Source organism: Penicillium psychrosexuale, assembly GCF_028828465.1.
Source record: "Penicillium psychrosexuale strain IBT 29551 chromosome Unknown utg000004l, whole genome shotgun sequence".
In the NCBI taxonomy this organism is placed as follows: Eukaryota; Fungi; Ascomycota; class Eurotiomycetes; order Eurotiales; family Aspergillaceae; genus Penicillium; species Penicillium psychrosexuale.
The window spans coordinates 7,243,456-7,268,342 of record NW_026643189.1 but is presented as its reverse complement, the minus strand read 5'-3'; the positions used below and the strand labels follow the sequence as shown (position 1 = coordinate 7,268,342).

The following is a 24,887-nucleotide window of genomic DNA, read 5'->3' as shown; positions in this document are numbered from 1 at the left end:
GGTATCGCTTTCATATAGGAAACTCAACCGCGTGCATATCATAGCTTGCAAGCTGTGCAAGTGTCGTTGGTACATAAACATTTACCCGGTGTATATCTAGACAGCCCCATCGGCAGTGGCGGTAGTGGTAGTATTGCCGTTGGTATCCGCATCAGCAGCACTCATCTCCGGGGAAGCATCATTACGGTGATTCTTCGCGTTGCGGCGAGAGTTTTTCAGGTCTATGATGGCGAAGGTATTTGTGACAACGAAAGTAGCCCTGCTCAGAACCACAGGTTAGATAATGTATGCATGCGTCAATCTTTAGGCATCTGTTTTACCATTGCACGGCCCCGACGACAATCAAAGCCTGGAGGGCGTGACAGCTGGAATAGTGGCATGCGCCAGGCGAGGGAATCATGGCAGCCAAGGCGATCCAGCCGCTGAGCCAGAGGCCGCCGGTGAGCAGCTCTATGAGAGGAATTGCGATTTCATGCGAGAAGCGAGGGAAGCGTAGGGGTGCGAGGCCCAGGTATGGGACTGCGATGGCTGTTGTCCAGCAGCCGTTGAAGAGCATGTAGTAGACTACATTCGAGTAGGACCATTTGTCGTACAGAGAGGCAATTTCTAGATGGAGTCAGTGCTGTCATGAGTACTTTGTGGATAGTGAAACATACCATATGCGGTAAGACCAATCGTGGCTAGGGACAGGATGGCCTGCACGATTCGCAATGGGTTGATCCAGGAAAGCATTTTGAATGTGGAAACGGTTCTTTTTGTTGGGTATAGCGTACAGGTGGGTAGTCGATTTGACAGGGGTATGGAGGAAAGGATTAGGAAACGAGAAGATCTACAGTCGTAAGGGAATATCATGGGCTTTTATACTCTCGTGAGAGACGGCCTATAAGGCGACTAGCTTGTGTTCCACACGTCATGGTACTGTGATTCGGAAAAAAATGTGCCTTGGGAAAGTCTTGAAAGAGTTAGGCTGCATGAGGGGTGGAGTCTCGGGGTAACTGAAAAGTTTGACACAGGATCATTCTGATAGACCCTGGAGCTTTCCAAATTAGGGTTTGGTGTTGGCTCAACTTCCCCGCATTCTAGGTTTCTATCATGCGCACCATATTAGTCTTCAGGATGAGAAGCGTTCATCTTAAACTCTTTCATACTCCAAGAATTCAATACTATTTCAAAACCACACTCCCTTGACGGCACTCCCGTTCCGAATAAGCACTGATTATGTTAGGTTGCCGCACGCTAGCTTTGTCGATCTCACATGAAAGCCTCGGCCAAGGAAACAAACTCGGCCATGCTGATCCAAAATCAACGTGCTGTTTCGTAAATTCCAGATGCTGCCGAAAAGGTGGTTTACCATCTGCTAGTGGCGTGATATTGTTCGGGATCAATTGAGATATTTCAACCTCGGTACGTCGATCATCATCCCCGTACACAGTACGACCCCAGATGAACCAATCGTACTTCTGTCACTTATGCTTATGGATTCTAGAACGGCAAAATTCATCAGTTAAAAATCCACATACTATCGGAGAATTTGGATGCATATGTACAAAAAGAAAAAAGGACCTCTCCTATCTTACAGAGCGCACGCCATCAGTTCCGCGAGATAAGAGCCCTGACGGCATCCATAACCCCAATAGACTTCTCATCCGCAGGCTCGATCGATGACCGTGCCGCTTCAGACTCAGAACGGGGCGCCGGTTTATTTCCGGCCTCCTTGGCCGCAGCGTCAATGGCAGCGTGACGCTCCCTCCACTCGCGATCCTCCTTATCACGAATCTCTAGCTCGCGCAACCACGCGTCACGCTTTTCTTGCTTCTTCCGAAGTTCCACTGCTTGGTCGAATTCCCGGCGCTGTTGCCGCTCCGTCTTGAAGTACATTCCGCCGGCGACTAGGGCGACTAGTGTGAAGGCTTGTGCGTAGATACGGGCTCGGAACATTCGGTTCATTTCAACCGAGTCACCGCTTTTCATCGACCGGTAGGCGCGGTAGAGGGCATAGCATGTTGCGGCGCATCCTGTGGCAGTATGTATTAGTTTTGGTTTTCAATGTTGGGAGGGAAATTCCAAAGTCAAGATGAGGGCTTGTGCAGATGGATTTCGTACCAAGTGGAACCAGGGGCTCTTCCTTGAGACGTCGTTTGAATTTTTGAACGCCGGTCTCTTCTGTAAATTGACTGTCCGAGACCGAGTGTTAGCAGACGAGCCTTCCCTTCGCTTCCTCTGCGGCATTGTCGGGTTCCGCTTGCGGAGCACACGGCTAATGTGTGATACATACGGGTTCTCCTCGTCAAAAGACGAAGGAACAGGTTCCCGGCTCATCGTGAAGTTGATCGTGGTCGGGTATGTTGACGGTCGTGCGGAGTTCAATTGCGTCCACGGGATGCGAAGTTTTCGTGTCGGGGATATTCAGCCGAGTTTTATAATGGGTGGTTATGTAGCAAAGATTAAATCATCAAGTCGGGAGGCGTGAGGAGTTGGGAAGTGTCGATGTTGGAATAGGCTCAAGATGCTGGAGCGCAAAGGGTCGAGCTGTGGTATGACGCCAAGTTTTCAAACATATTGGGTTATGTAACTATCTGGCCCAGCCCTGGAGCCCTGGAGGCCATGTATTTACAATGCTACAACGACATCAGGGTTCCTGCTTTACATATTTCTGTTTGTAAATCTCTGATGTCGGATTGGTCTAAAATAAAATAACCCAAGCATAAGCCATTCCTGTACTAGTAGCCCCTCATTGTTGACCGCTATCTACATCTACTTGTCGTGCCTGCTACCCAACGTTGTCTCCTTTCATTCAGTCCAAGGAACACACTGTTTCATGTTTGTCTGGAAGATTTCCATTCGTTTTGATCTCATCTCCTCTTATTTCACCCTTTCGACACTCCTAAATCAAGCTTTATTTCACTAACTAACTAGGGCTAGCACTCGGGGTTGATGACATAAGGGACTCCGATCACCGGTCCCGCCTCAAGAAAAAAGAGTCAAAGTTCAGAATTTCCCGGCTCTCAAATTCTTCTAATCAGCATTGGGATTGATTGTCTTTATCGTTTGGCAGAAATCAACCCGAACTTATCATGTCCGACGAGACTCCCAACGGCGCCACGACGCCCGTCACTCCCAAGACGAGCGGGCTTGCGCTGACTGAGTATACCGCCGCTCCGACGCCGCCCTCTGAACGTGAGCAAAGGACCCCGGGCTTGCCTCCTAATTGGGGAATTCCTGAAGCTTTTCTTCTTCCCAACGGCTACCCAGATGTAATTTAAGTTCTGCAATACCCACTGAAACTTCAAATTCTAACATTGCCCCGCCATTCTAGTATCTCCGGTTGATTTTGACGTCACGAGTTTACGATGTTATTGAAGAAAGCCCTCTTACCCATGCTGTCAACCTGAGTAGCCGGTTGGAAAGCCGGGTGCTTCTCAAGCGCGAGGATCTGCTTCCGGTGTTCAGCTTCAAGCTCCGTGGTGCATACAACAAGATGGCTCATTTGAGTGATGAGCAGCGCTGGAAGGGCGTTGTTGCTTGCTCTGCTGGTGAGTTTATAACTGGTAGATAATGCAAAATGGAAACGCCTTCTGACTCACTCGACATAGGAAATCATGCTCAAGGTGTGGCCTTTTCTGCCCGCAAGCTGAGAATCCCCGCTACCATCGTCATGCCCTCCGGCACCCCTGCCATTAAACACCTGAATGTTGCTCGCTTGGGAGGAAGTGTGGTTCTTCACGGAATGGACTTCGATGCTGCCAAAGATGAGGCTCACCGATTAGAGAAGCTGCATGGTCTAACGAACATTCCACCGTTCGACGACCCTTATGTCATTGCTGGCCAAGGTACCATCGGCATGGAGCTTCTGCGCCAAGCAAACTTGGACAAGCTCGAGGCAGTCTTCTGTGCTGTTGGAGGAGGTGGTCTTATTGCCGGCATCGGAGTTTACCTCAAGCGCATCGCACCCCAGGTGAAGGTCATCGGTGTCGAGGCTTACGATGCCAACGCTATGGCTCAGTCCCTCGATGCGGGTAAACGAGTCTTCCTCAAGGAGGTTGGGCTCTTTGCAGATGGTGCAGCAGTGAAGTCTGTTGGCGAGGAAACTTGGCGTCTTAGCCGGGAGGTCATCGACGAAGTCATCCAGGTGTCCACCGACGAGACCTGTGCGGCTATCAAGGACGCCTTCGAGGATACCCGGTCCATCGTTGAGCCCGCCGGTGCTCTCGCTCTTGCCGGTCTCAAGAAGTATATTGCCAAGAACCCTAGCCCTGACCCCAACCGCGAGCTTATTGCCATTACCTCCGGTGCTAATATGGACTTCGACCGTCTGCGGTTTGTTGCTGAGCGCGCAGCCCTTGGTGAGAAGAAGGAGGCACTTCTTAGCGTGAAAATCCCCGAGAAGCCCGGCGCGTTCGCCAAGCTCGTTGAAACTGTCCTGCCCCACGCCGTTACCGCGTTCAACTACCGGTATGCCCGCGCAGATTCGGCTGATGTATTGATGGGTATCTCGCTATCTGCCTCTACTGGCCGCGAAGACTTGGCCAAGATCATGGGAGAGCTAGAGAAGGCCGGCATGAGCTGCCGGGATTTGAGTGATGACGAACTTGCCAAGCGCCATGTGCGCTTCCTCGTTGGCGGCCGCTGCGAGGCTGCCGATGAGCGCATCTTCATGTTCGAGTTTCCCGAGCGTCCAGGTGCTCTCGCCAAGTTCCTCACCACCCTTCGTCCGGAACAGAATATCTCTCTGTTCCACTATCGAAACTACGGCGGTGATGTCGGCAAGGTTCTAGCTGGAATCCAGTGCCCGTCGCCCGAGAAGGAGGACTTGGAGGCCTTCCTCCGGGATTTGGGCTATCCGTTCAGTGAGCACACTGACTCGCCCACTTACAAGACCTTCTTGCGTTCCGAATAAACATTTTGTTCTAAAATTGCAAAAGAAGGGAAGGTGGGTAACGAGAAATGTATTGTTCATAGCTTGTTATGGTTTAAGCGGTTTAAGGTCCAGGCCTGTTTTGTCTCTTGTTTGGCGTTTGGTTGATTTTGATAGACCCTTTGTATTATAGGTCACATAGTCTACTTTTAGGGTTCTCACTACATACTAGCATAAGTACAAATACCCTCAAATATTCTTTTTCTTATTATCGAGCATTAAAACAGACTTTTCTATCGAAGCACTCAATAAATCCACATTTCGCATTGTCATTCTGTTTTACTTGTAGTATAAAACGGACCAATCACAGCGGCCACTCTCATCGGCTGACCGGCGATACAGAAGCTCCGGCCAACATTTGCGATCGCAGCACAACCAAAGAACCTTGGAAGCCAAATATCAACCTCGCACCGCACCCCGATACCTCTTTTGTTCTTCACAAGGAACACTTGAGGCGCAGCCTCCACTTGATCGTCTTTCGCGGAGATAAACCAGAATCAAAACCCGCCGCTATGTTCTCCCTCCGCGCCGTTTTCGGTGCCTCCTCCGGGGCCCTCCGCCAGTTCTTCCCCTCTGTGACCACCCGGACCGCCTCATTACGGCCTTTCTCACACATGATTCGCAACAGCCTGACAAGACTCCGTGGACAAGCAAAGTCCGGCAATGCTGTTGCTGTGGCGAATGGGTCTGCTAAACAGGTGGAGCAGGTTCGAGGAATGAAGACTCGGTCTTCTGTTAAGAGACTATGCGATGGCTGCAAGGTATGATCTAAGATATTGAATAGCTTCAATGTTGGAATGATTGCGAAGCCATGTTGTCTGGTGCTGACTTTGAATAGCCCGTTCACCGCAAAGGCCGTGTCTACATCATCTGGTGAGTGGACCCTGTGACATTGAAGCCTGGAGTTGGTCGGTTTTAATATGTTTTTTTCTTGATCTTTTAGCTCGAAGAACCCTAAGCACAAGCAACGGCAGGGGAAATAGAGTCGTCGCTTTCCATCATTTTCTCCGATAGCTTGCATCGCTTTATCCTTCCGCGGCAGCCTTTACTCGAACAATCTGAGATATTGGCGATACTTCTAGGCATAAAAATATGCTCTCAATAACCAGGTTGTCTTCAGCTGCCTTGGATACACGACTTGCCGTCGCGGAACTCGTACGGCAGCATACTTTTGCATTCTTGTTATAAAACCAGACAGTGGTACCACGGCGCTTGTGTATTTTCCTTGTATATTAGTGTGACAATCAAGTTTATTTGGTCTTCATGTTTCGATCCAATTCATCCTAATCTCTAGTCTTTCTCAGATGCCCAATATCTATGGATATATGCGCACCTTACTCCAACCAACGGCTTGTCGCCCTACTCAAACCTCCACAACCAAGATATGGCCGTTTTCAATATCGATATCTCATTTTATGGCTAGCTATACACCGAATTGTAATCTACCGGCTCTGATGGGCCGACGTAAATAATCACGTGATGCGTTCCTGGCTTCCCCGAACTTTTTTTCGGAGCCAACTAAACATCCAATTCGCGTTGATCATCTCAATTTTGGAGTGGTTGGATCATCACCATGCGGTCTCCTTATCTTGCACGGTTACAAACCCGTGCGGTGTTTGGTCTAACCAGATCAGCTCGTTTCCAACCCCAGACTCTTCTGCGCCAACGATGCGCTTCAACGGCCGCGTTCCGGTCCGCCGCTGTTGCGCCGGCTTATCAGTCGAAGCTGGGACAATGGGACCAGCGCCGAAATTCCTCTGCTGTTGCTTCTGCGGTGTAAGTATACTCGTCGACCCGATCTGTTTCTTTTACTCTTTCTAATGTTGTTATTAGTCTCGAGGCTGCTAAGGCCGACCCGGAGGGTCTGTCCCAAGCCGCCATTATCGACAATCTCGATCCGCTGGAGTCCGCTCGTCTTAGCAAGTGTCGTAACATTGGTATTGCGGTATATACTATCCCACTTGCTCCATGTACGCTTCTTGTTCTTGTCTAATGAACTCTCGCTGCCTAGGCCCATATTGACAGCGGTAAAACCACCTGCACAGAGCGAGTTCTTTTCTACACTGGTCGTATCAAGGCTATCCACGAGGTCCGCGGGCGTGACAGCGTCGGTGCCAAGATGGACTCCATGGACTTGGAACGTGAGAAGGGTATTACCATCCAGTCCGCGGCCACCTTCTGTGACTGGGTTAAGAAGGATAAGGAGGGTGTTGACCAGAAGTATCACCTCAACTTGATTGATACCCCCGGTCACATTGATTTCACCATTGAGGTCGAGAGAGCGCTGCGCGTTCTGGACGGCGCTGTCATGATTCTGTGTGCTGTCTCGGGTGTCCAATCCCAAACGATTACCGTCGATCGCCAAATGCGTCGTTACAACGTTCCTCGTATCTCATTTGTGAACAAGATGGACCGTATGGGTGCTAATCCCTTCAAGGCCGTTGACCAGATCAACACTAAGCTGAAGATCCCTGCTGCTGCTGTTCAGGTCCCCATCGGTGCCGAGGACGAGTTCGAGGGTGTCGTTGATTTGATCCGCATGAAGGCTCTATACAATGTTGGCGAGAGCGGAGAGGAGATACTGGAGAAGGATGAAATTCCTGAGAAGGTCAAGGCCCTTGCCGAGGAGCGCCGTACCATGCTCATCGAGACTCTTGCCGATGTCGACGATGAGATTGCAGAGATGTTCTTGGAAGAAATCACACCCAGCGAGGATCAGATCCGAGCTGCCATCCGCCGAGCTACTATTGGCTTGAAGTTCACCCCTGTCTTCATGGGATCTGCGCTGGCCAACAAGTCAGTTCAGCCCATGCTCGACGGTGTTATTGATTTCCTCCCCAACCCTGCTGAGGTGGAGAATCTCGCCCTTGACCAGAAGCGTGACGAGGCGTCTGTGAAGCTTGTCCCTTATAACTCTCTTCCCTTTGTTGGTCTGGCCTTCAAGTTGGAAGAGAGCAACTTCGGTCAATTGACCTACATCCGCGTCTACCAGGGTACTCTCCGCAAGGGCTCCAATGTCTTCAACGCTCGCAACAACAAGAAGGTCAAGGTTCCTCGTATTGTCCGCATGCACTCCAACGACATGGAGGAAGTCAGCGAGATTGGCGCTGGTGAGATCTGTGCCGTGTTCGGTATTGAGTGTGCATCTGGCGACACCTTCACTGATGGAACTCTCGGCTACAGCATGACATCCATGTTCGTTCCCGAGCCCGTCATCTCGCTCTCAATCAAGCCCAAGCAGAGCAAGGACGGTGCCAACTTCTCCAAGGCCATGGCCCGCTTCCAGAGAGAGGACCCAACCTTCCGAGTTTCCTATGATAACGAGAGCGACCAGACCATTATCTCCGGAATGGGTGAACTCCACCTTGACATCTACGTGGAGCGTATGCGCCGTGAGTACCGGGTCGATTGCGAGACTGGCCAGCCCCAGGTCGCTTACCGCGAGACCATCGGCAACCGTGTTGAGTTCGACCACCTGCTCAAGAAGCAGTCCGGTGGACCTGGTGAATTCGCCCGTGTTATGGGATGGATGGAGCCCACCGGTGTCCTCGAGGACAACAAGTTCGAGCAGCAGGTTATTGGAGGCAGCATTTCAGAGAAGTTCCTGTACGCTTGCGAGAAGGGGTTCAACCTCTCTTGTGAAAAGGGTCCTCTGATTGGCCACAAGGTTCTCGGAACTCGCATGGTCATCAATGACGGTGCCACTCACATGACAGATTCCTCCGAAATGTCTTTCAAGAATGCCACCCAGCAGGCATTCCGCAAGGCTTTCGCGGAAAGCCAGCCTTCTGTCTTGGAGCCTCTCATGAAGACGGTCGTAACCGCTCCGACTGAGTTCCAAGGTGATGTCATCGGCCTGTTGAACAAGCGCGGTGCCACTATCAACGACACCGAAACCGGTGTTGACGAGTTCACTGTCTACGCTGACTGCAGTCTGAACGGCATGTTCGGCTTCAGTAGTAACCTGCGCGCCGCTACTCAGGGCAAGGGTGAATACACCATGGAGTTCAGCCACTACGAGAAGGCTCCTCCTCACATGCAGTATGTTTCAACCCCAATCACTTCTCTAAATACATTATCCGTTACTAACTGTCTTCTCTTACAGGAAGGAACTCATTGCTAAGTACCTGAAGGCCCAGGCCGACAGACACAAGAAGTAAACGATAAAATATGTAATAACTCCTCACCCACTCCGACTACTCTGGCAACCCAAGCTATGCAATGCGTGGCATTGGCTCTTGTTGGAGCTAAGAGGCAGCGTATTTTGCTTTCAATCCCTGCTGCTTCTTCCATCCAAAAACCCCTTGTACTATTTACGCATGGCACTATATCACATTGTGACTTTCTGGGACCTGTATCTCAAGATCATGATACTACTTTCTACTCTCCTATCCGAACAAATAGAATTTGTTTTACTTTACCTCTCCCTCTTCGGATTATTTACTTATAACCATTTGTGTCTTTGAACAAGGACACCCAACGAAGTATGGAACTCTTGTCCTTGGTTGTTTGTTGCCGAACTCAAAAACCCCTGGCCTGAGGACCTTGTACTGCGTATCATCAATAGTAGCCGGGGTAATTTGCTTCAGATGCTGAGCCGACTCAAAGAGGTGATGGATCTTGGGCCCATAAGAAAAGACCCATCACGTGACACATGGGGATCTCTCCCTCTCGACACAATCCAATCCCATCTTCTGAATCGTGTATCCCACTCTCGTACGCGTCTTACGGTTCTATTCTCAAGCTTCCCAAGCACAATCAGCATACAGGTCCTGAATTGCCGAATCGGATCAGGCCGACCGTGGGGTCTGGTTTTACCGTGCTCTCGGCAATTGTGGGTCCTAGACTCATACCCCACGGCGGCATGTCAGCGAAACGCCCCAGACTCGCGTCCCCGGTACGGTATAATCGCCTGCCGATCCCAGAAACCGACATCGATACCTCCTTTCCCCGTTATCAGACACTATCTCCCAGGCTTGTACTAAGTAAGATGAATCTCGCTTTCCTATCATGCTGTATTTAGACTTGAGTTGCTAACGCGCAACAGGAACGGATTCGCAAGTATGGGGACTCCCCGAGTCAGCAGAAATACGCGCTATTCACACTCTTGAGACTACGCCAGAGAATGAACAGCTGGTTCGGACTCATCATCCGGCATTGCGACTACGTGATCTAGTTTACGTATCGCATCCCCAGTACGGCCCTGAGGTCTGGCTTGTGAACGGCGCGTGCGAAGACATTGAAGCGGGAGGGCGACCGTTGCACCCTTATCCTGAGGATAGACGGAACCTTTACCCGTCTGGAATTTTGACTCCACGTTCACCATGGAAGGAGGATTACCTTTTTAGAGAAGGTATCAACCCAAGAAAGTTTCTGTCCCCTGAGAAGATTGATGGCTTGCGCGAGCTTTTCCCCACGGCAGTAGGGGCCCGTGTTTTCGTCAGTGGATTCCTGGTGGTCCTTTTCAAATCACTCCACGACATTCAAGCCATATATGAGGAAAACTGGATTATGGAAGCTGGTGGTTTGCGAATACTCTATGATGAATATAGGCTTGAAGCTACCGCCGATACCGTTACATCCGGCATGGAAGTTTGCGACAAACCTGAGAGTCTCCAGGGTCAAGGCTGCTTAGGCCTGAGAATTCGGATGAACGATGGAAAAGAAGCTATCACAACTGTAACGCATGGCTTTGTGAGAAACCCTCGACGCTCCCGTATGACGAAGATGTTTTCCGAGTGGATCCTAAGAGCCAAGAGCGCTCTTCTACGCCTCCGGAATCCACCACCTCAATCTGATACTTCTGCTATTGGAGTCGTACGGAACTCCAATAAAAATTCTCCGATTGGGAAAGAGGTTTGGTTAGCAACAGAGAAAAAGAGGGTAAGTCTCCTCCCTTTTTCCCGTGCTTACTGCTAATAACTCCAACTTATTCATATAGATCGGTACCATCTCCTACACATTCGACGATCCAAGCCCAGTTCTTCCGTTTCCCGCTGGCTATCGGCACGACCTTAGCCTCATTATGGACGATGAGTTACCTCAGCTTATCAGCCCGCCTGGTTATCCCGCTGTGTCGGAATGGGCGTCATACTCCACTGTACTCGCTGGGTCCGATGTCTACGTTGTCCGAATGAATACAGTCGTTGGGAGGTGGGCTCTTCTCGAAGGAACCGTTGACCCGAATGCAATTAGAAACGCAACGGTTATAGGTACCCAGTACCTATGGGACCGCACTGCGCATTCACAGACTGCATCGCTTCTATGGAAAACGAAGGAACCGTTTAGCCCCGCCGATGGATGGTCGGGATCCGTTCTCTGTCTTGGACGGCCGACGGATGAGTCGAGCCAAGCCGTTGTATTCCAGAATTTCGAAGTGCTCTGTACCACGTTCGTCGAACTCGAACCCGGTAGAACTCAAGACGTACTTGTTAAAGGGGGATTCTTACTCCCTGAATCGATACGGTCTTCTCAAATTGTCATCAGCAATGACGAGCACCGGGGCAGGAATTCCGATACATATCCGCGCCGCAGGACAGAACGCGCAGTTCTAGACCGTCGGGTATTTTCGGCTCTCTAGCAAGATTTGTTCTGGCTTTGGTTCACTTGACAATTCTCCGGAAATTCTTACTCTTTACTATGTTATTTTTAGACTGCCTCAGTGATCACACATTTCTTACCTTTGTGAGGCTTTGCTCTGGCTTTGGTTCGCTTGACGATTCCCAAGAAATTCTTACTCTTTACTGTCATTTTTAGACAGCCTCAGTGATAATACATTTATTACCCATTGTGAGGCCTTCAAATAAACTAGAATCCTAGAGGAGACGTTAGACGGTCAACATACAGAATGAAAAAGGAAGTTATAGGATGTTGTTGGATTAGGAGATAAGGAAGTCTATTGCGGTCTGTATGATCTCCATGCTTGCTAGCTGACCTCCCTAGATGGTTGGGGTTATTATATCGCTCTCGTCTTCTACTGCACGAAGGAAAGTCCTGCAAAGGAATTCACCCATGAATGATATAGAAACTTGAATTTCTTAGGGTCGGGAAATTGGACATTATGATTTTTGTATGTTAGGTACCATTTCTATTAGTATACCATACAAAAGGCACCTGATTTGCGATTTATTGTTGACTGGGGCGCACCAACACACGGTATGTGTTTGGGGCGCCTGGCACGATTATTCTCTTCCGCTAACGACTCTATAGTATGCCTCGCTTCGCTCAGCAAAATAGACTCGGAACTCGTCGACTCAAACGTCTCTAGTTATTCAAGCACCACGCTCTCGAGCCTTGCGCAAGTCTTCGACTCCCGCTCTCTTCTTTAGTTGAGGAGGGGACGGGGGAATATTATAGTGCCAAGGACTTCGAATAAAAGCATGAACAGTGTCTGAGGGACGAGGAGGGTGCTGGTTGTCGTCGACGTTAACGGGGGGCTTCGGGCGAGCTCTGCTGGACGAAAGTAGACCCGTCGTATCCTTTGTCTGTTCAATGTTAGCATGTTGGCTTGGTACATAGTCTGCCCATCTGACTTTAATCTTCTTTTCTGCCTTGAAAGTCGACACACGTACAAATGAGGGATTTGGGCTTGAGGGGCATGAAAGGGGCGGGAGGGGGAGGGGGAGGGGGAGGGGGGATTTATGAGCGGAAAGAGCCTTGTCCGTGGGTAGGATTGAGAGAGGCTTCTTCATGGAAACGGGAGGTAAGGGCTTATCCTGCGATGTGTCAGTCTGCTTCGGTGTATGTTCAATCCGATCGGTCCCAGGCTCAGACAGGGGAATGTGCTCGGAGTAATCATTCTTGTGGAGATTGAATCTCCGAAACGCCTGGATGATGGGAATATCTTCCTTACTCACACCGGTGAACAAGAGAGGCAAATATTCCTCTACATGCTGGTCGTCGTCTCCTAACTTGTCCATGAGGTCTTCAACCTCGGGGTCGCTAAGCGCACCTATGAAGAAGGGCCATCTCGGATCAGCAGGCGGTGGTGTAGGGATACGAGGAAGTCCCTTCGTGGCAGCAGGTCTTCCAGCAGCACCATTTCCCTGACCAACTGATGGTTTCGGGTGAGCGTCTTCGGCATAGATGGTCACATTATCCCAGAGCGGATCGCCTTCTTCATCTCGGATTTGATAGAATGCCAGCAAACGACGAGCAATGTGCAGCTGGGTTTCCCCATCTCTCACCATCATGGTCAGTCGATAATCCAGATGAAAGTCTTGTTCGTACAAGACAGTCACGAGGAATGCACCGATCGCGTCACCTGGGACCTTGTCCAGAATCCACGTCCTCAAGCATTTTCTCAAGTAATGGATTGCCTTAAGGTCCCAGGAAATGAAAAGGCGTCGTTCTTGAACAGCAAGAACAGTATCGGCCGGTCTGTCCTCCAAGAATGTCTGGAAGAGAGCTTCTAGTTGCCACCGGCTGCTGCTAGCTTCCTTGTAGGAGCGGCTTAGACCGGAGTTGGCTGGACTAGATGAGTCAGTGGGGATCTTGTTACCTGTTGGAGACATTTGTGGTGTATAAGATGAGCGATATATTGTGATAGGTTTGTTTCTGCTGAATATATAAAAAACGTATGAATCCAACAGACATCTCCAGGTATTTATACCCTTTGGTCCTTTTTATATAGTAAAGGTTCCCATTGTTAAACATAGACAAGAGAAAGAGAAAACAAGGAGGTATGCTTGTACATCTTCAAGTGTTCTGATCAAAGAAGGTATTGTTCTGGAATATCCAGAAAGAGTAACAAAGTCGAACAAAGACGAGCAAAGAGCTTTGTTCTAGAAAGTTACTCATTGTCAACCCTGCAGAGGGATTCTCGTATTACGCCCATGTCCCCTTCCGAGAGCTGAAAGACAGCCAGTAGACAAGGTCCACCATCAACAGAGGCGAATGGGTATTATTCAAATTCAGATGTATTGGAACAGAGATAGCACAACCGAATTATGTACAGAAGGTGAAGACAAAATATCATGGGAATCATTTGAAACAGACGCAACACTCCATTAAATAATATATGATGGGTTAGAAAAGAAGACAGCAGCCATAAACAAGCTCACTGGAAGGGTATATGCACGCCAATAGGGGCGATGGAGTTAAAAACAGTAATGTAAAAAGAAAAGTCCCCAAACGGGTAGTGGGCACGGAATCAGAACGAAGAATGAATATGCAGCCTGCGATCAAAGCCACAAGACCCATCGGATACCTGTAAAGACGGCCCGGAAGACACCACGTACAAACTTGAAACCCATGACAATCAGCCACACCCACCAAAGCACAGCAACAAGAGCCCATTCCAAAACCATGAAACCAGTGCGGCGGATCCACCGCAACCGACGGCGACGCTTACGAAGGCCTTTATCAAGGGCATCACTCAGCTGCTTAACAGCGAGTGTGCTGGTGGTGTTGAGCTGAACACATAGGTCTTCGGCATCATTTGCCGTGGTTCGGACGCGAGGAGTCAGGGAATTGTTGACTAGGTCTTCCAGGTTCTTCAGCTGGGACCGGAGGGGGTACGAGGTGGAGGTGGAGAAATGATGCATAGATTGTTGGAACGAGTGCTGGGTGTGCTCGAAACGTTGGAGGAGACATTGAGCAGCGAGGTCGAACTCGCCAATTCGCGTCACTCGTGGAACAGATGTGCCGGGACCCACCGAGCTTTGAAGCCAGTGAGGAACTGGCTCACGGAAGGTATGGGCTCGGCGAGTAATCTCCCGGGCCTTGATCCCCGATGATAATAGAAGAGCCCGCGTGCGCTCGACTTCTGGTTTACCAGGTACACCGGTGTCAATCAAGGTACGGATACTGCGCCCAGATATACTCCAGGCGCGACTAGCACCTGAAAGTCCGGAGCGTCTTCCTTCCGGAGAAAGCCCTGGTGATGCTCGAGCGTTGGCAAGCCCAGTGACAGGAGGCCGTGCTAAGCTGAAAGGAATGGAAGAGTCTTTGATCTCGTGGCGCTTTGTCCGTCCCGTGTGTAGAGAAGGGCTGAAATCAAGCGTTTTGCTACGTGGCAGCGCGAACTTCTTGGGAGAGTCACGGGAACCATAATTTTGTGGAGAAGGAACTCGCTCGTTAGGATTGCCAAAATCGGTCGTATCTGCTGTTTCACTCCGTTCATCTTGCCGCAGCGGTGATGTGAAGGTCGGTAGGGAGGGTATAAAGCTTCGGGATGAATTCTTCTCGGAATTTCCACGAGTCAATCGCCCAGGCTCATCTGTAAATGTTGGCAGGCGCCGTAAGAGACCTTTGGAGCCATACTTCCTGTCGCCCCTAGACTCTTCATCAGAACCGCTATCATCTGATGGAAATGTGGTGGCGGAGGATGATTTCCGAGATTCAGGATCTTCTTTCTTCAAGATGAGATCTCCGACCTTGGAGACTTCATTGCCCACGATCTTTGTTATCCGGCCTGGTCCCTTGAATATTCCTCGCAGCTTTGATTCGGGGAGATGGGGCCCTTTACGGGACCGATGGCCATCTCCCCGGTTGCATTCCTGCGTGCCTTGATCGTCATGATAGGATGATGACACAACGTCAGGAAGAGGACTCGGCTCGAGCTTAGAGGCACCCTCCGTCAGTGCCATCAGATTTCGTTGACGCAAAGTCTCGGGTTCCGGCAATTCATCTTCCCGCTCTCGCTCTCGATCTGCTTGTTTGCTCTTGCTACGCTCGTGGCGTGAAGCAATCTTGTGACGAAGACCCTTCTTTGCGGGCGAGGGAGATCGACTTGAGGGGGGTGACAGATTGACTGCTATGCTCGGGAAGTAGCCAATGCGAGCGGGAGAGTTGGGCGCAGTACTATCCATGCCCTCTAGGGACACACGAAGATCGTGCCGGTCATCAAGACTACCCGCCGATGAGAAAGAGTCTTTCATGCGCTTGCGGGCTTGCTTCTTGTTGACCGACAATGGCTCAGTTGGCTGTGGTGTCCTTCCCCGATCAATGCCAGCGTTACGAACATCGGGGGATTTGGCGCGCGATGTCCGAGATGCTGATTGTGCGTTTTCGACGAATCTTTGAACGTGGTCGCGGATATGCTCACGAGACATGCGAGGCTTCTCATCGACGGAAGGGCGGGTATCTGAGCTTGAAGAGCTCGAGACGCTGCCCGAACGCATTTTGCCATGATCCCATCGTAACGGCTTTCGTTTGCTCGAAGCACTACGGCTGCGTAAGCTGTGCGAATGACTTCGAAATCTGTGCCTGTGCCGCCCACGACCCACGCTCTTGAACTCTTGCGCCAATGCAGGGTGAGAACTGGAGAGAGAAGTGCGCGGTGACGAATGTCCCTCTCCAGGATCTCGCACTTCGACCGAAAGGCGCTTCTGCTTATTATAAGGCGTCCCGATGTCATCGCCTGTGTCCATGATAACTAATTCTTTGGGGTTAGGGTATAGTCTACAGCCATCCTTGTCGACCACCTTCGTCTTGTTGGCACCATATTCCAGCCATGCGGCATCGGCCAGAAGCTCTGCCGGTGAGATCTTCCAATCAATTCGTGGTCGACGGGCCTTCGTGCTGCTGGTTCGGCTGACTCGCCGCAAGCTCGACCCCGGAGAGGTAGGCATCATATCCATACCTTCATGTTCCCCAATAGACACATGGCGGCGACCTTGTTGGAAAGGTGGCAGCTTTAAGCAATCTATTGGGTCATACTCTCTGTGGCTGTATTTTTGCTCGACGTTATTGATCCATTGATGGACTTTTTCAACGTCGTGCCATCCTTCGGCATCTGCGTCGATGGAGCATTTCTCGCGATACCTAACTTTTCGGTTGCGAATCATTTGAAGCGGGTTATAACCACGGTTGGATCTATGTGGTTTAGACTCAGCATCAGCCGTGACTGCATCTCGAAGAGGTGGTAATGAGGGCAGTAGCCGCATATATTCATGAAATAAATCAAAATGATTCCGTGCTCTCTCAGCACGAGCCAAAGTGCTTTCGGAGAATTCATATGCTCTCTGATCCTCAATCGCGGATGGAGGCAATAAATTCACAACAGATGATTGGTCTAAGCTCGGCAGTGTCCCATGTGACAAACGCCTACCAGAGACCTGGGTAAAATTGCGATACGGCGAGTCACGCTGAAACTCCCTCGCTTGTGGAGAATACACATAGCCGTTCACTGTCGGAACAGCGGGTTGAGAGACAGATATTGGTCTTCGGCTCTCAGAGCCAAGGGGTATTCCAGAGGCTGTCCTCCTCCGAGATTCATTAAGATTCAAGGCTAGATTCACAATCTGGATCGAGTCCCTATCAAGGCCAGGAGTTGAATGTGTCACATTGTCTTCCCGTTGCTCAGGCTGCGAGGGGTTTCCGGAGGGCTGTCTATCAGGAGTCGTAGAAGGTTGCCAAGCACTATTCGGGTTTGAACTTGCATCATCTGGGATTGATTCAGATGCATGATGCTTAAGCCGGATCCATGGAAATTTCGAGCGTTTCTTGGGTACCACAATATCCGGTTCTGGAACGCTGCGCTTCTCTTGGGGGGGTTCCGAGGGGCGAGGGCGATGCAGGCTAACTCTTGTGCTTCGCGGACGAGGTAACGAGTCAAGCAGGAAACCACCTGAGCTCTGCGTTCTCCGCTGGCTCGGTGTCCTCCGATTTCCATCACGGGAACTGCTGCCCAGTGTACTACCCTCCAACTCCACGCTCGCTTGGCCGTCGTTCTTTCCGGACGGGGTCTGGCGAAATGAACCTCCATCGGGTCGGAGAAAAGGCGACGCTGTTTCCGAGGATCGGTCTCGTGGTCGTCCATTCACCGGAGACATTGAAGATCGTACAGGGGGCTCGTTCGGTTGTTGCGACATTGCTGCAGGAAGGGCAACAATGCTAGATGGCAACGTTCGAGAAAGAGACAGACATAATTCGGCCAGACACAAGCATATGCGCAACCAGCCAAGTTGGCAAGGGTTCAAATGCCAGTGAAATCAAAGACAATATTGCACAATCAGTTGCACTATCAGGCTGCAAGTTGTAGATCGGAATGCGCGTCAGGCCATGTTACGTAATCACTTTATTCGCACCCGTGGGCCCGCCTAGGCACGAAACCGCGGAAGACTCGAGTATCAGTCTGATACTATCAGACTTGTTCGTTTGATTTATGATGAGAAGATTTGTCCAGATTTAGAGTACATACTACATACTGCACACCTTATATGAGTCAAGAGACATAGGAAAGTTCTAGCATCTGGGTCTAAAGCACAAGTACAACTAGAGGTACAGTTCCTGTAAAACGAGGATATACAGGGTAAAATGAATTCAGCTTCGCTCAAAGTATGCGCTTACTCAACCCGCAAGCACTGGAGGCGGGCCTCGGCCTCGATAACCTGGGAAAAGAAAAGTGGTTAGTGGATCTGTTGCAAATTGCCAAATCGAAAGGTGGAACAAAAGCTTACTTCGAGAGCCTGTCTAACTTCAAGAACCTTGCGAACATCACCCAGCCAGTCCTTGCTGAGAATTTTAGCCCAGCCCTGGAGGGTGTTCATTTCCCGAGCGGCGGCGTCAACATCGCCCTGCTGCAACAGGTTCTCAGTGCGCACCAGAACGCTCTCGACGTCATCACCCTCGGATAAAGCATCCTTCTTGAACATGACCTTGCTTAGGACAAGGCTGGCAGCGTGACTGGCAACACCGGCATCCTCGGGAAGCAGGCTAGCCTTGCGGACTTCACTTGCAACGCGGCGGAAACGCTCGAATATCTGAGTGGTGGAGGGGATACCACGCTGGTAAGCAGTAGGGTTAATAGATGCAATGGCAGCCTCGACGACGGCATCACCAGCAGCAAGCTCTTTCACGGCCACAAGCTCACGAACGAACGGCCGGGGGGTCTCAGCACGCTCGACCACGGTCCGAACGGCGTCCAGTGCGACCTGCAGCTGCTGAGTCTTGAGATTGGTGTCGATCACGTCGCTCCATCCAGCGGTCAGCTTCTCGAGCTCGTTCATGTCGGCTGTGAGCTCAGTCAATTTGCTCAGACGGCCCTCACGCTCGCGTTCGACCAGGCTCTGGACCTCGTGGACATACTTGCGGTTCAGCTCGATAGCTTGCTCAACGAGCTCATTCTGAAGACGCTGCTCAGCAAGCTCCTGAGCGTGGCGGAGCTCAGTTTTAACCTTCTGCTGGTATGCCTGGGCGAGCTTCTCGCGCTCGGCCTCGAACTCTTCACGGAATGAAGCAAGATCAGTGGAGCGCACTTCCTCAAATTGGCGCATTAATTCACGTGCCGAGTCATCAAAGGTAGCATGTAGCTTCTTAAGCTCCTCCTGGGCGGTGTTGCGAGCCTCGCTGCGGATACCAGCGATCTTCTCGGCAATCTTCTCCAGCTCGCCCTTCGCCTTGGCGACAGGAGCAGAGTACTTGCCGGAGTTTTCATCGGCGCTGATGACGGTAACGATGTCGTTGAAGGTCTTAACCAGATGCTGGACAACAGCGTCATCACCATCCTGCAACTTGACCAGTTCAATAGTGCTCGCAGAAACAGCAGGTTGTCTGGGCTGATCCAGCGAGACGGGGTTCTTCGCCTCCGAATCAGGCTTCGTTTCCTTAGAGCTAGGCTTCGAAGCGTCTTCCTTGGCCTTCGTGACTACGGCGGTCCGATCCTCGGGCTTGGCGGTCGACTTGGTTTGGCCGTCGTGAGTTGCCGCTGCCTTCTTAGAATCGACTTCGGCCTTCACTTCTTCAGCAATCTTCCAAGACAGACCGCTCTTGCGGGGGATTGTGATGGGCTTTTCCTCTTCTCGGGGTACAGCCGGGAGACGGTTTTGGTTTCTCAAGGCATTGGGGAAGCGGCGGTAGAAGTCGCGCTCCTCAAAGTAGAGGACGCATTCTTCACCGTAGGGAATGTACTCGGTAAAGAAATCGTGGAAGTTGTCGGATTTCAGGGCCAGGAAGATGCTGCCACCATAGGCAAAGCCGGATGTGAGGATCAGATAAATCAAGAACCGACGGAAACGACCGGATTTGCGGGGAGCAGCTGCCGGAGGCGAGGGAGGAAGCTTAGATTCTACAGAAATATCGCATTAGGACATAAGGGGTGGGCCTCAACGGTAATTGATGAACGAACGGGTCGTCATACCTTGTTCAGCGGCCTGCGAGATGGTCTTGGGGGGGATACTGGATTCAGAGGAAGGGGAAACTGGTGTCGGACCACCGGTGGAAGGGGGCTTAGAATCGGCGAAGAATCGCTGCGCATGATGATTGTCAGTATGAAGAGATAGGACGGCTGGGGAGTTCTCTTTACCTGGCCTACAAGCCGGTTGCTTGCACCGGCTCTAGACAGCCATTGCGACGGGATCCGTTGGCGGACAGGGTTTGACAGCAATTGCCGACCCGGAGCAATCGAGGAGCGCAGCATGACGAGCCGCACAATCGCCAAAATTAGTGGCTAAAGGTGATCAGAAAGATGGATGAGTAGGAAAACGGGAACTTGGTTGCTCAGTTGCGATCCGCCCCGATAATCCTGCGGGCGGTCAGGGTGGCTTTGCGCGCCATTTCATGCCCACTTCCGTACATACTGACATCACAAAAAATTTAGCTGGCTTCGGAGTGCAATAAAAGATAAAACAGAGATTGGCCTATAAGTATGGGAACCTCTTTTCCCCGGATATTGGCCACTGGTTAGGTGTTCGGGAGGTCAGGTGTAAACACAGAAGAAATATATCGACACGGACAACACAAGTAACAAAAATGAACATTAGTTGACTATAGGGAGTAGACAGAATTCATATAGCTATCTAGTCTGCCTACACTACTAGTATATTGTGTGTCTTCACAGCACATACAGGTGAGGAAAATGTATTATTTGAGCATAACATACTAAGAATTCTGAAAGAGGCAAGGGTAACGGGAATAGCAGGAATTCAGCCCAAGACATAGGACGAAAGAAAGAAGAGCAGATGCAGACGCCAGGTGACAAGGAACAAGGAGTACAGAAGGAGCAGCACGGTCAAAGCACCGACAAATCCAGCTGCAGCATGTCTAAAGCCAAATTCCATGTGGCTTCATGGAAGTTAAATCCTTCTGCCAACCGGGGTCATGTGAGCCCCCAATTGAACAGGCTGAGCAAGGACAAAAGAAGCAAAGAAAAATCCGAGAGAGTTAGATTGATCATGAACCGAGAGTCTATCCCTCGGCTCCGTAGCGGTAGGGAATGGTGCCAGAGTCCGATCGAATGACATTGGCGAAATCATAGAAAGTCACAGAGTTATACCACCGTTGAACGATGCTGGGATGTGTAGCCTTACGCCTTCTCAAACGGTGGGTGAGGCGAGGGCGCACTACCCAGGGGGAAAATATGATCGAGTAACTGTTTAACAATTGCACGCACCAGCACCCTGAGTTCCGGGGGCCTCTGGTCGCAAGTCAACGCCGGGCCGAGGGGTCGCTCGCAAGTTCCGAGGACCGGCCTGATCCAGAGGTAGTTTCTTGGCGATGGCGGTGAATAGTTCCTTGACATTTATCGAGGACTTAGCAGAGGTCTCGAAGAAAAGCAGGCCCGCTTCACGTGCGTAGGCCTCGGCATCAGCCTCTTGGATTGCTCGCTTATCAGGGCTGTCTGTGACAAGATCAAGCTTGTTGCCTGCTAGGGCGATCACAATGTTCTCATTCGCTTGGCGCTGAAGTTCCTTCACCCATGATTTGGCTTTGTCTAGCGACGACTATAGGGTAGTTTCACGAATGTTAGCTTCTATATTGCAATAAAGTCAAAGGCATGATGCAGGATTGAACCATACAGCTTGGGTGATGTCATAGACAACCACAGCACAGTTGGCATTGCGATAGTACATCGGAGCCAACGACTTATACCGCTCCTGGCCAGCGGTATCCCAGATTTCGAACTTGACTGTGGTGCTATCATCGAGGGAGATGGTCTGTGTCAGAAAGGCGGCTCCGATCGTCGACTCGCGATAATCATCGAATTGGTCCTGAACCGAAAGATTAGCATTTTATTACTCCATGTGCGTTCGGCTCGCCGCGGGAAGTAATGTAATGTGGGGATCGTTGCCGACTCACTTTAACGAATCTGAGGACGAGCGAACTCTGGAAGATAGCGGTCAAGTCAGCGGCTGATAAAGAAGATCGCAAGTGTTATCCCAAACCTTTCCGACGGCGGACTCTCCTATAAAGCACGTCAGCCATGGATCGAAAGATGAAAAAGAAGTACAACATCATCAGAACATACCAAGAAGAACGAGCTTGAACTGGGCAAATCTTGCGCCCGGGCGGGCTCCTGCTGCTTGTCTGGAAGCCATGATCAGGAGAGAGGAGGGAGCGTCTGGAGGGAGCGTCGAAGGAGGAAGGAAGATGAAACTGTCGAGGAACTGAGATATATGATTCAAGGTCTCAAGACCCGGATAGAAGATCGAGAAAAATGGGAGATCCAAGGGTATGGAGTACAAAGATTTAAACACTTCAAAGACCTCGTAGTTTAAGGCAGACAGGAATAGATGACGGAAGGCCCAGCCACAGGTGCAGCGGGGCGGTGTGGCTGCGTACTGACCAGAGTGGCCCGCTGTTACTTTTGTACCTTCCGTCCTTTTTGGGAAGTCGTAGGGAGACTTGAATTTATTTTCCCTTTGATGCTTGTTCTCCTTCAAATTCTCTTGTAATACCTCATTTCAGGAGGTCATTGTTTCCAACTATGTCTCCTCCTATGCTCCCGTTTCGGGATATCAACCTACACGCGTCGCCCTCCCACTATGCCTTTACTTCGCCATCATCACGCCAAGCACCAACTCTGGTAGTCGACCGACCAACCGGTGATTTACGTTTGAACGATGGCCCCCTTCCAGGTGCTAAGCGCATCTCAAGTATTGCTGGAATTCTCGGAATTCTCAAATTGAAGCTTGGTAATTGCACTTACAAACAGAAACTCAGGAGGTTGCGCTAACGCTCACAGATAAATACATCATTGTTATTACCAAAGCCCAGCCCATGGGACGGTTGCGCGGCCATATGGTATACAAAGTTGCTGGGACCGAATTCCTCCCCATGCGAGAACGGCCGCTTCACGACACCGACGAAGATGCTTATCTTACATTGGTGAAAGACTTGCTTCGAAGGGGACCCATGTACTTCTCCTACTCGCTAGATGTCACCAATAGTTTTCAGCGACAGTCACAACATGCCCCAGATGTTCCGATGTGGAAGGGCGCAGACGACCGCTTCTTCTGGAATCGCTTCATTCAATCCGATCTGATCGATTTCAGCCTCGGGGCAAACGACACAAGTGGAATTCGCTACGGCCCCCAACCAGGAGCAGACCCTTACATCTTACCGGTGATGTTCGGCATGATGCGCATTACTCCGGCCCGAGTAAAGTCGACATCCTTCACCTTCGCGCTTATCACCCGGCGATGCAGACACCGAGCCGGAACGAGATACTTCTCTCGCGGAATTGACGAGCAGGGGAATGTTGCAAACTACAACGAGACTGAACAGATTGTGATCTTGAATGACTCGACGGGTGGACTATCTGGGTTTGGTGGAGGTCAATCAATGACCAGTGGCAAAGCTGGGCAAGACCTTCAAGTCTACTCTTTTGTACAAACCAGAGGCAGTGTCCCCCTGTTTTGGACTGAAGTTAACGACCTCAACTATACACCGAAGCTTCAGGTTCGTGACGTCGAGACTTCTATCGAAGCTGCGCGAAAGCATTTCTCTGAACAGATCCGCATATATGGGGAAAACTACATGGTCAACCTCGTCAACCAAAAGGGCAGGGAAGAGAAGGTCAAGCGCGCATACGAGCAGCTGGTTCGCACATTAGTCACTTCCTCATCTGAGAGCACCGAGGCTGATGAACGGACCCCTGAAAAGATGCATGTTTTGGAACCAGGGTTCAAGCAGAAAGAGATGGATCATTTGCATTATGTGTACTTTGATTTCCACAACGAGACTAAGGGCCTCAAGTGGCATCGCGCGGAGTTGCTCATGAGCCGTCTGAACGACGGGCTGACCCAGGGCGGTTATTTCCGTGGAGTGGAGAGTCCTGGTGCCCCTGGTGGGCAGTTAGATACTCGTTCTACGCAAACGAGTGTAGTCCGAACAAACTGTATGGATTGTCTGGACCGCACCAATGTAGTGCAAAGCATGCTCGGCCGCTGGGCAGTGACACGGCAGCTTATGGATGCGGGCGTTCTCCGCCCTGGAGAGACTGCCAACGATGACCAGGAGTTTGAAGACCTGTTCCGGAATATCTGGGCAGACAACGCAGATGTGGTTTCCAAGACTTATTCCGGTACTGGTGCCCTGAAGACCGACTTCACTCGGACTGGCAAACGTACGCGAGCCGGCATGTTACAAGATTTGAACAATTCCATCACACGATATGTACGCAACAATTTCCTGGACGGCCCTAGACAAGATGGGTTTGATGTATTTTTGGGTACCTATCTCCCATCGGACTCAACATTTGCCAACATCCAGCTATTCCTTGACCAGCGACCACTTGTCATCCAGTCAGTTCCATATGTTCTCGCTGCTAGTGTGTTCATGGTTTCAGTAGCGCTTTTCACAAGACGATTGCCTGATGCCGCTGTCTGGCCGCTTCGCCTGTTTATGACCTTCTGGTTGCTGGTGGCGGTCTACTGTTTCCGCTTCGTGCATGGACACGGCATGCTCTATGTAAGTTCTTCTTATCCAGGTTGAAGTATTGACCCACTGACAAATTATTATTTTTAGGTCAATTGGCCCAAGCTAAACACGCCGATCGCTGGTGCTGAAGGATATCAGGATGCTCTCATCAAAGCACGCTCCGATCCCATCATCGGCAATTGGCTTCCTGCCAGACGACACCAGCGTGGCATTAGCAATGCCCGTCTCGTCTTTTTGGAAGAGGGCAAGACTAGGATTGAGTAAATGTTTCATTCATTCCGGCGTTCTTGGGTTATTTCTTTTTACCCTTTATTCTCATATTCTGTACACTTCATGGCTGTGTCTTTTATTACCATTCTGTTTACCACTA

At 50.6% G+C, this 24,887-nt stretch overlaps 11 protein-coding genes across 11 annotated transcripts; 5 read left to right on the top strand and 6 right to left on the bottom strand.

Annotated features, from left to right (window-relative positions):
* Positions 1 to 96: 96 nt before the first annotated feature.
* Positions 97 to 732, bottom strand: N7518_008609 (MARVEL domain-containing protein; the record flags this gene model as incomplete). The annotated part of the gene is made up of 3 exons (XM_057189536.1): positions 97 to 259; positions 321 to 606; positions 657 to 732. 3 exons carry the CDS (start codon positions 730 to 732, stop codon positions 97 to 99), a joined length of 525 nt encoding a protein of 174 aa, XP_057041239.1.
* An 858-nt stretch (positions 733 to 1,590) lies between these two features.
* rcf1 (respiratory supercomplex assembly factor RCF1) lies at positions 1,591 to 2,319 on the bottom strand (the record flags this gene model as incomplete). The annotated part of the gene is made up of 3 exons (XM_057189535.1): positions 1,591 to 2,015; positions 2,104 to 2,174; positions 2,276 to 2,319. The coding sequence occupies 3 exons, from the start codon at positions 2,317 to 2,319 to the stop codon at positions 1,591 to 1,593; spliced, it is 540 nt and encodes a 179-aa protein (XP_057041238.1).
* A 755-nt stretch (positions 2,320 to 3,074) lies between these two features.
* On the top strand, positions 3,075 to 4,897 carry N7518_008607 (threonine dehydratase, biosynthetic; the record flags this gene model as incomplete). The annotated part of the gene is made up of 3 exons (XM_057189534.1): positions 3,075 to 3,254; positions 3,317 to 3,533; positions 3,594 to 4,897. 3 exons carry the CDS (start codon positions 3,075 to 3,077, stop codon positions 4,895 to 4,897), a joined length of 1,701 nt encoding a protein of 566 aa, XP_057041237.1.
* A 530-nt stretch (positions 4,898 to 5,427) lies between these two features.
* On the top strand, positions 5,428 to 5,898 carry N7518_008606 (50S ribosomal protein L36; the record flags this gene model as incomplete). The annotated part of the gene is made up of 3 exons (XM_057189533.1): positions 5,428 to 5,676; positions 5,754 to 5,788; positions 5,859 to 5,898. The coding sequence occupies 3 exons, from the start codon at positions 5,428 to 5,430 to the stop codon at positions 5,896 to 5,898; spliced, it is 324 nt and encodes a 107-aa protein (XP_057041236.1).
* A 590-nt stretch (positions 5,899 to 6,488) lies between these two features.
* On the top strand, positions 6,489 to 9,075 carry N7518_008605 (elongation factor G; the record flags this gene model as incomplete). The annotated part of the gene is made up of 4 exons (XM_057189532.1): positions 6,489 to 6,691; positions 6,749 to 6,860; positions 6,927 to 8,956; positions 9,021 to 9,075. 4 exons carry the CDS (start codon positions 6,489 to 6,491, stop codon positions 9,073 to 9,075), a joined length of 2,400 nt encoding a protein of 799 aa, XP_057041235.1.
* A 704-nt stretch (positions 9,076 to 9,779) lies between these two features.
* Positions 9,780 to 11,495, top strand: N7518_008604 (uncharacterized protein; the record flags this gene model as incomplete). Its single annotated transcript, XM_057189531.1, has 3 exons — positions 9,780 to 9,900; positions 9,963 to 10,798; positions 10,857 to 11,495. The coding sequence occupies 3 exons, from the start codon at positions 9,780 to 9,782 to the stop codon at positions 11,493 to 11,495; spliced, it is 1,596 nt and encodes a 531-aa protein (XP_057041234.1).
* Positions 11,496 to 12,186: 691 nt separating this feature from the next.
* Positions 12,187 to 13,428, bottom strand: N7518_008603 (uncharacterized protein; the record flags this gene model as incomplete). Its single annotated transcript, XM_057189530.1, has 1 exon — positions 12,187 to 13,428. One exon carries the CDS (start codon positions 13,426 to 13,428, stop codon positions 12,187 to 12,189), a length of 1,242 nt encoding a protein of 413 aa, XP_057041233.1.
* Positions 13,429 to 14,097: 669 nt separating this feature from the next.
* On the bottom strand, positions 14,098 to 17,730 carry N7518_008602 (uncharacterized protein; the record flags this gene model as incomplete). Its single annotated transcript, XM_057189529.1, has 1 exon — positions 14,098 to 17,730. One exon carries the CDS (start codon positions 17,728 to 17,730, stop codon positions 14,098 to 14,100), a length of 3,633 nt encoding a protein of 1,210 aa, XP_057041232.1.
* A 474-nt stretch (positions 17,731 to 18,204) lies between these two features.
* On the bottom strand, positions 18,205 to 20,276 carry N7518_008601 (MICOS complex subunit MIC60; the record flags this gene model as incomplete). The annotated part of the gene is made up of 4 exons (XM_057189528.1): positions 18,205 to 18,249; positions 18,319 to 19,925; positions 19,998 to 20,106; positions 20,163 to 20,276. 4 exons carry the CDS (start codon positions 20,274 to 20,276, stop codon positions 18,205 to 18,207), a joined length of 1,875 nt encoding a protein of 624 aa, XP_057041231.1.
* Positions 20,277 to 21,043: 767 nt separating this feature from the next.
* N7518_008600 (Rab family GTPase) lies at positions 21,044 to 22,173 on the bottom strand (the record flags this gene model as incomplete). Its single annotated transcript, XM_057189527.1, has 6 exons — positions 21,044 to 21,198; positions 21,249 to 21,579; positions 21,655 to 21,846; positions 21,935 to 21,961; positions 22,021 to 22,040; positions 22,104 to 22,173. 6 exons carry the CDS (start codon positions 22,171 to 22,173, stop codon positions 21,044 to 21,046), a joined length of 795 nt encoding a protein of 264 aa, XP_057041230.1.
* Positions 22,174 to 22,562: 389 nt separating this feature from the next.
* N7518_008599 (putative phosphoinositide phosphatase (Sac1)) lies at positions 22,563 to 24,781 on the top strand (the record flags this gene model as incomplete). The annotated part of the gene is made up of 3 exons (XM_057189526.1): positions 22,563 to 22,770; positions 22,791 to 24,547; positions 24,605 to 24,781. The coding sequence occupies 3 exons, from the start codon at positions 22,563 to 22,565 to the stop codon at positions 24,779 to 24,781; spliced, it is 2,142 nt and encodes a 713-aa protein (XP_057041229.1).
* Between the last annotated feature and the right edge of the window lie 106 nt (positions 24,782 to 24,887).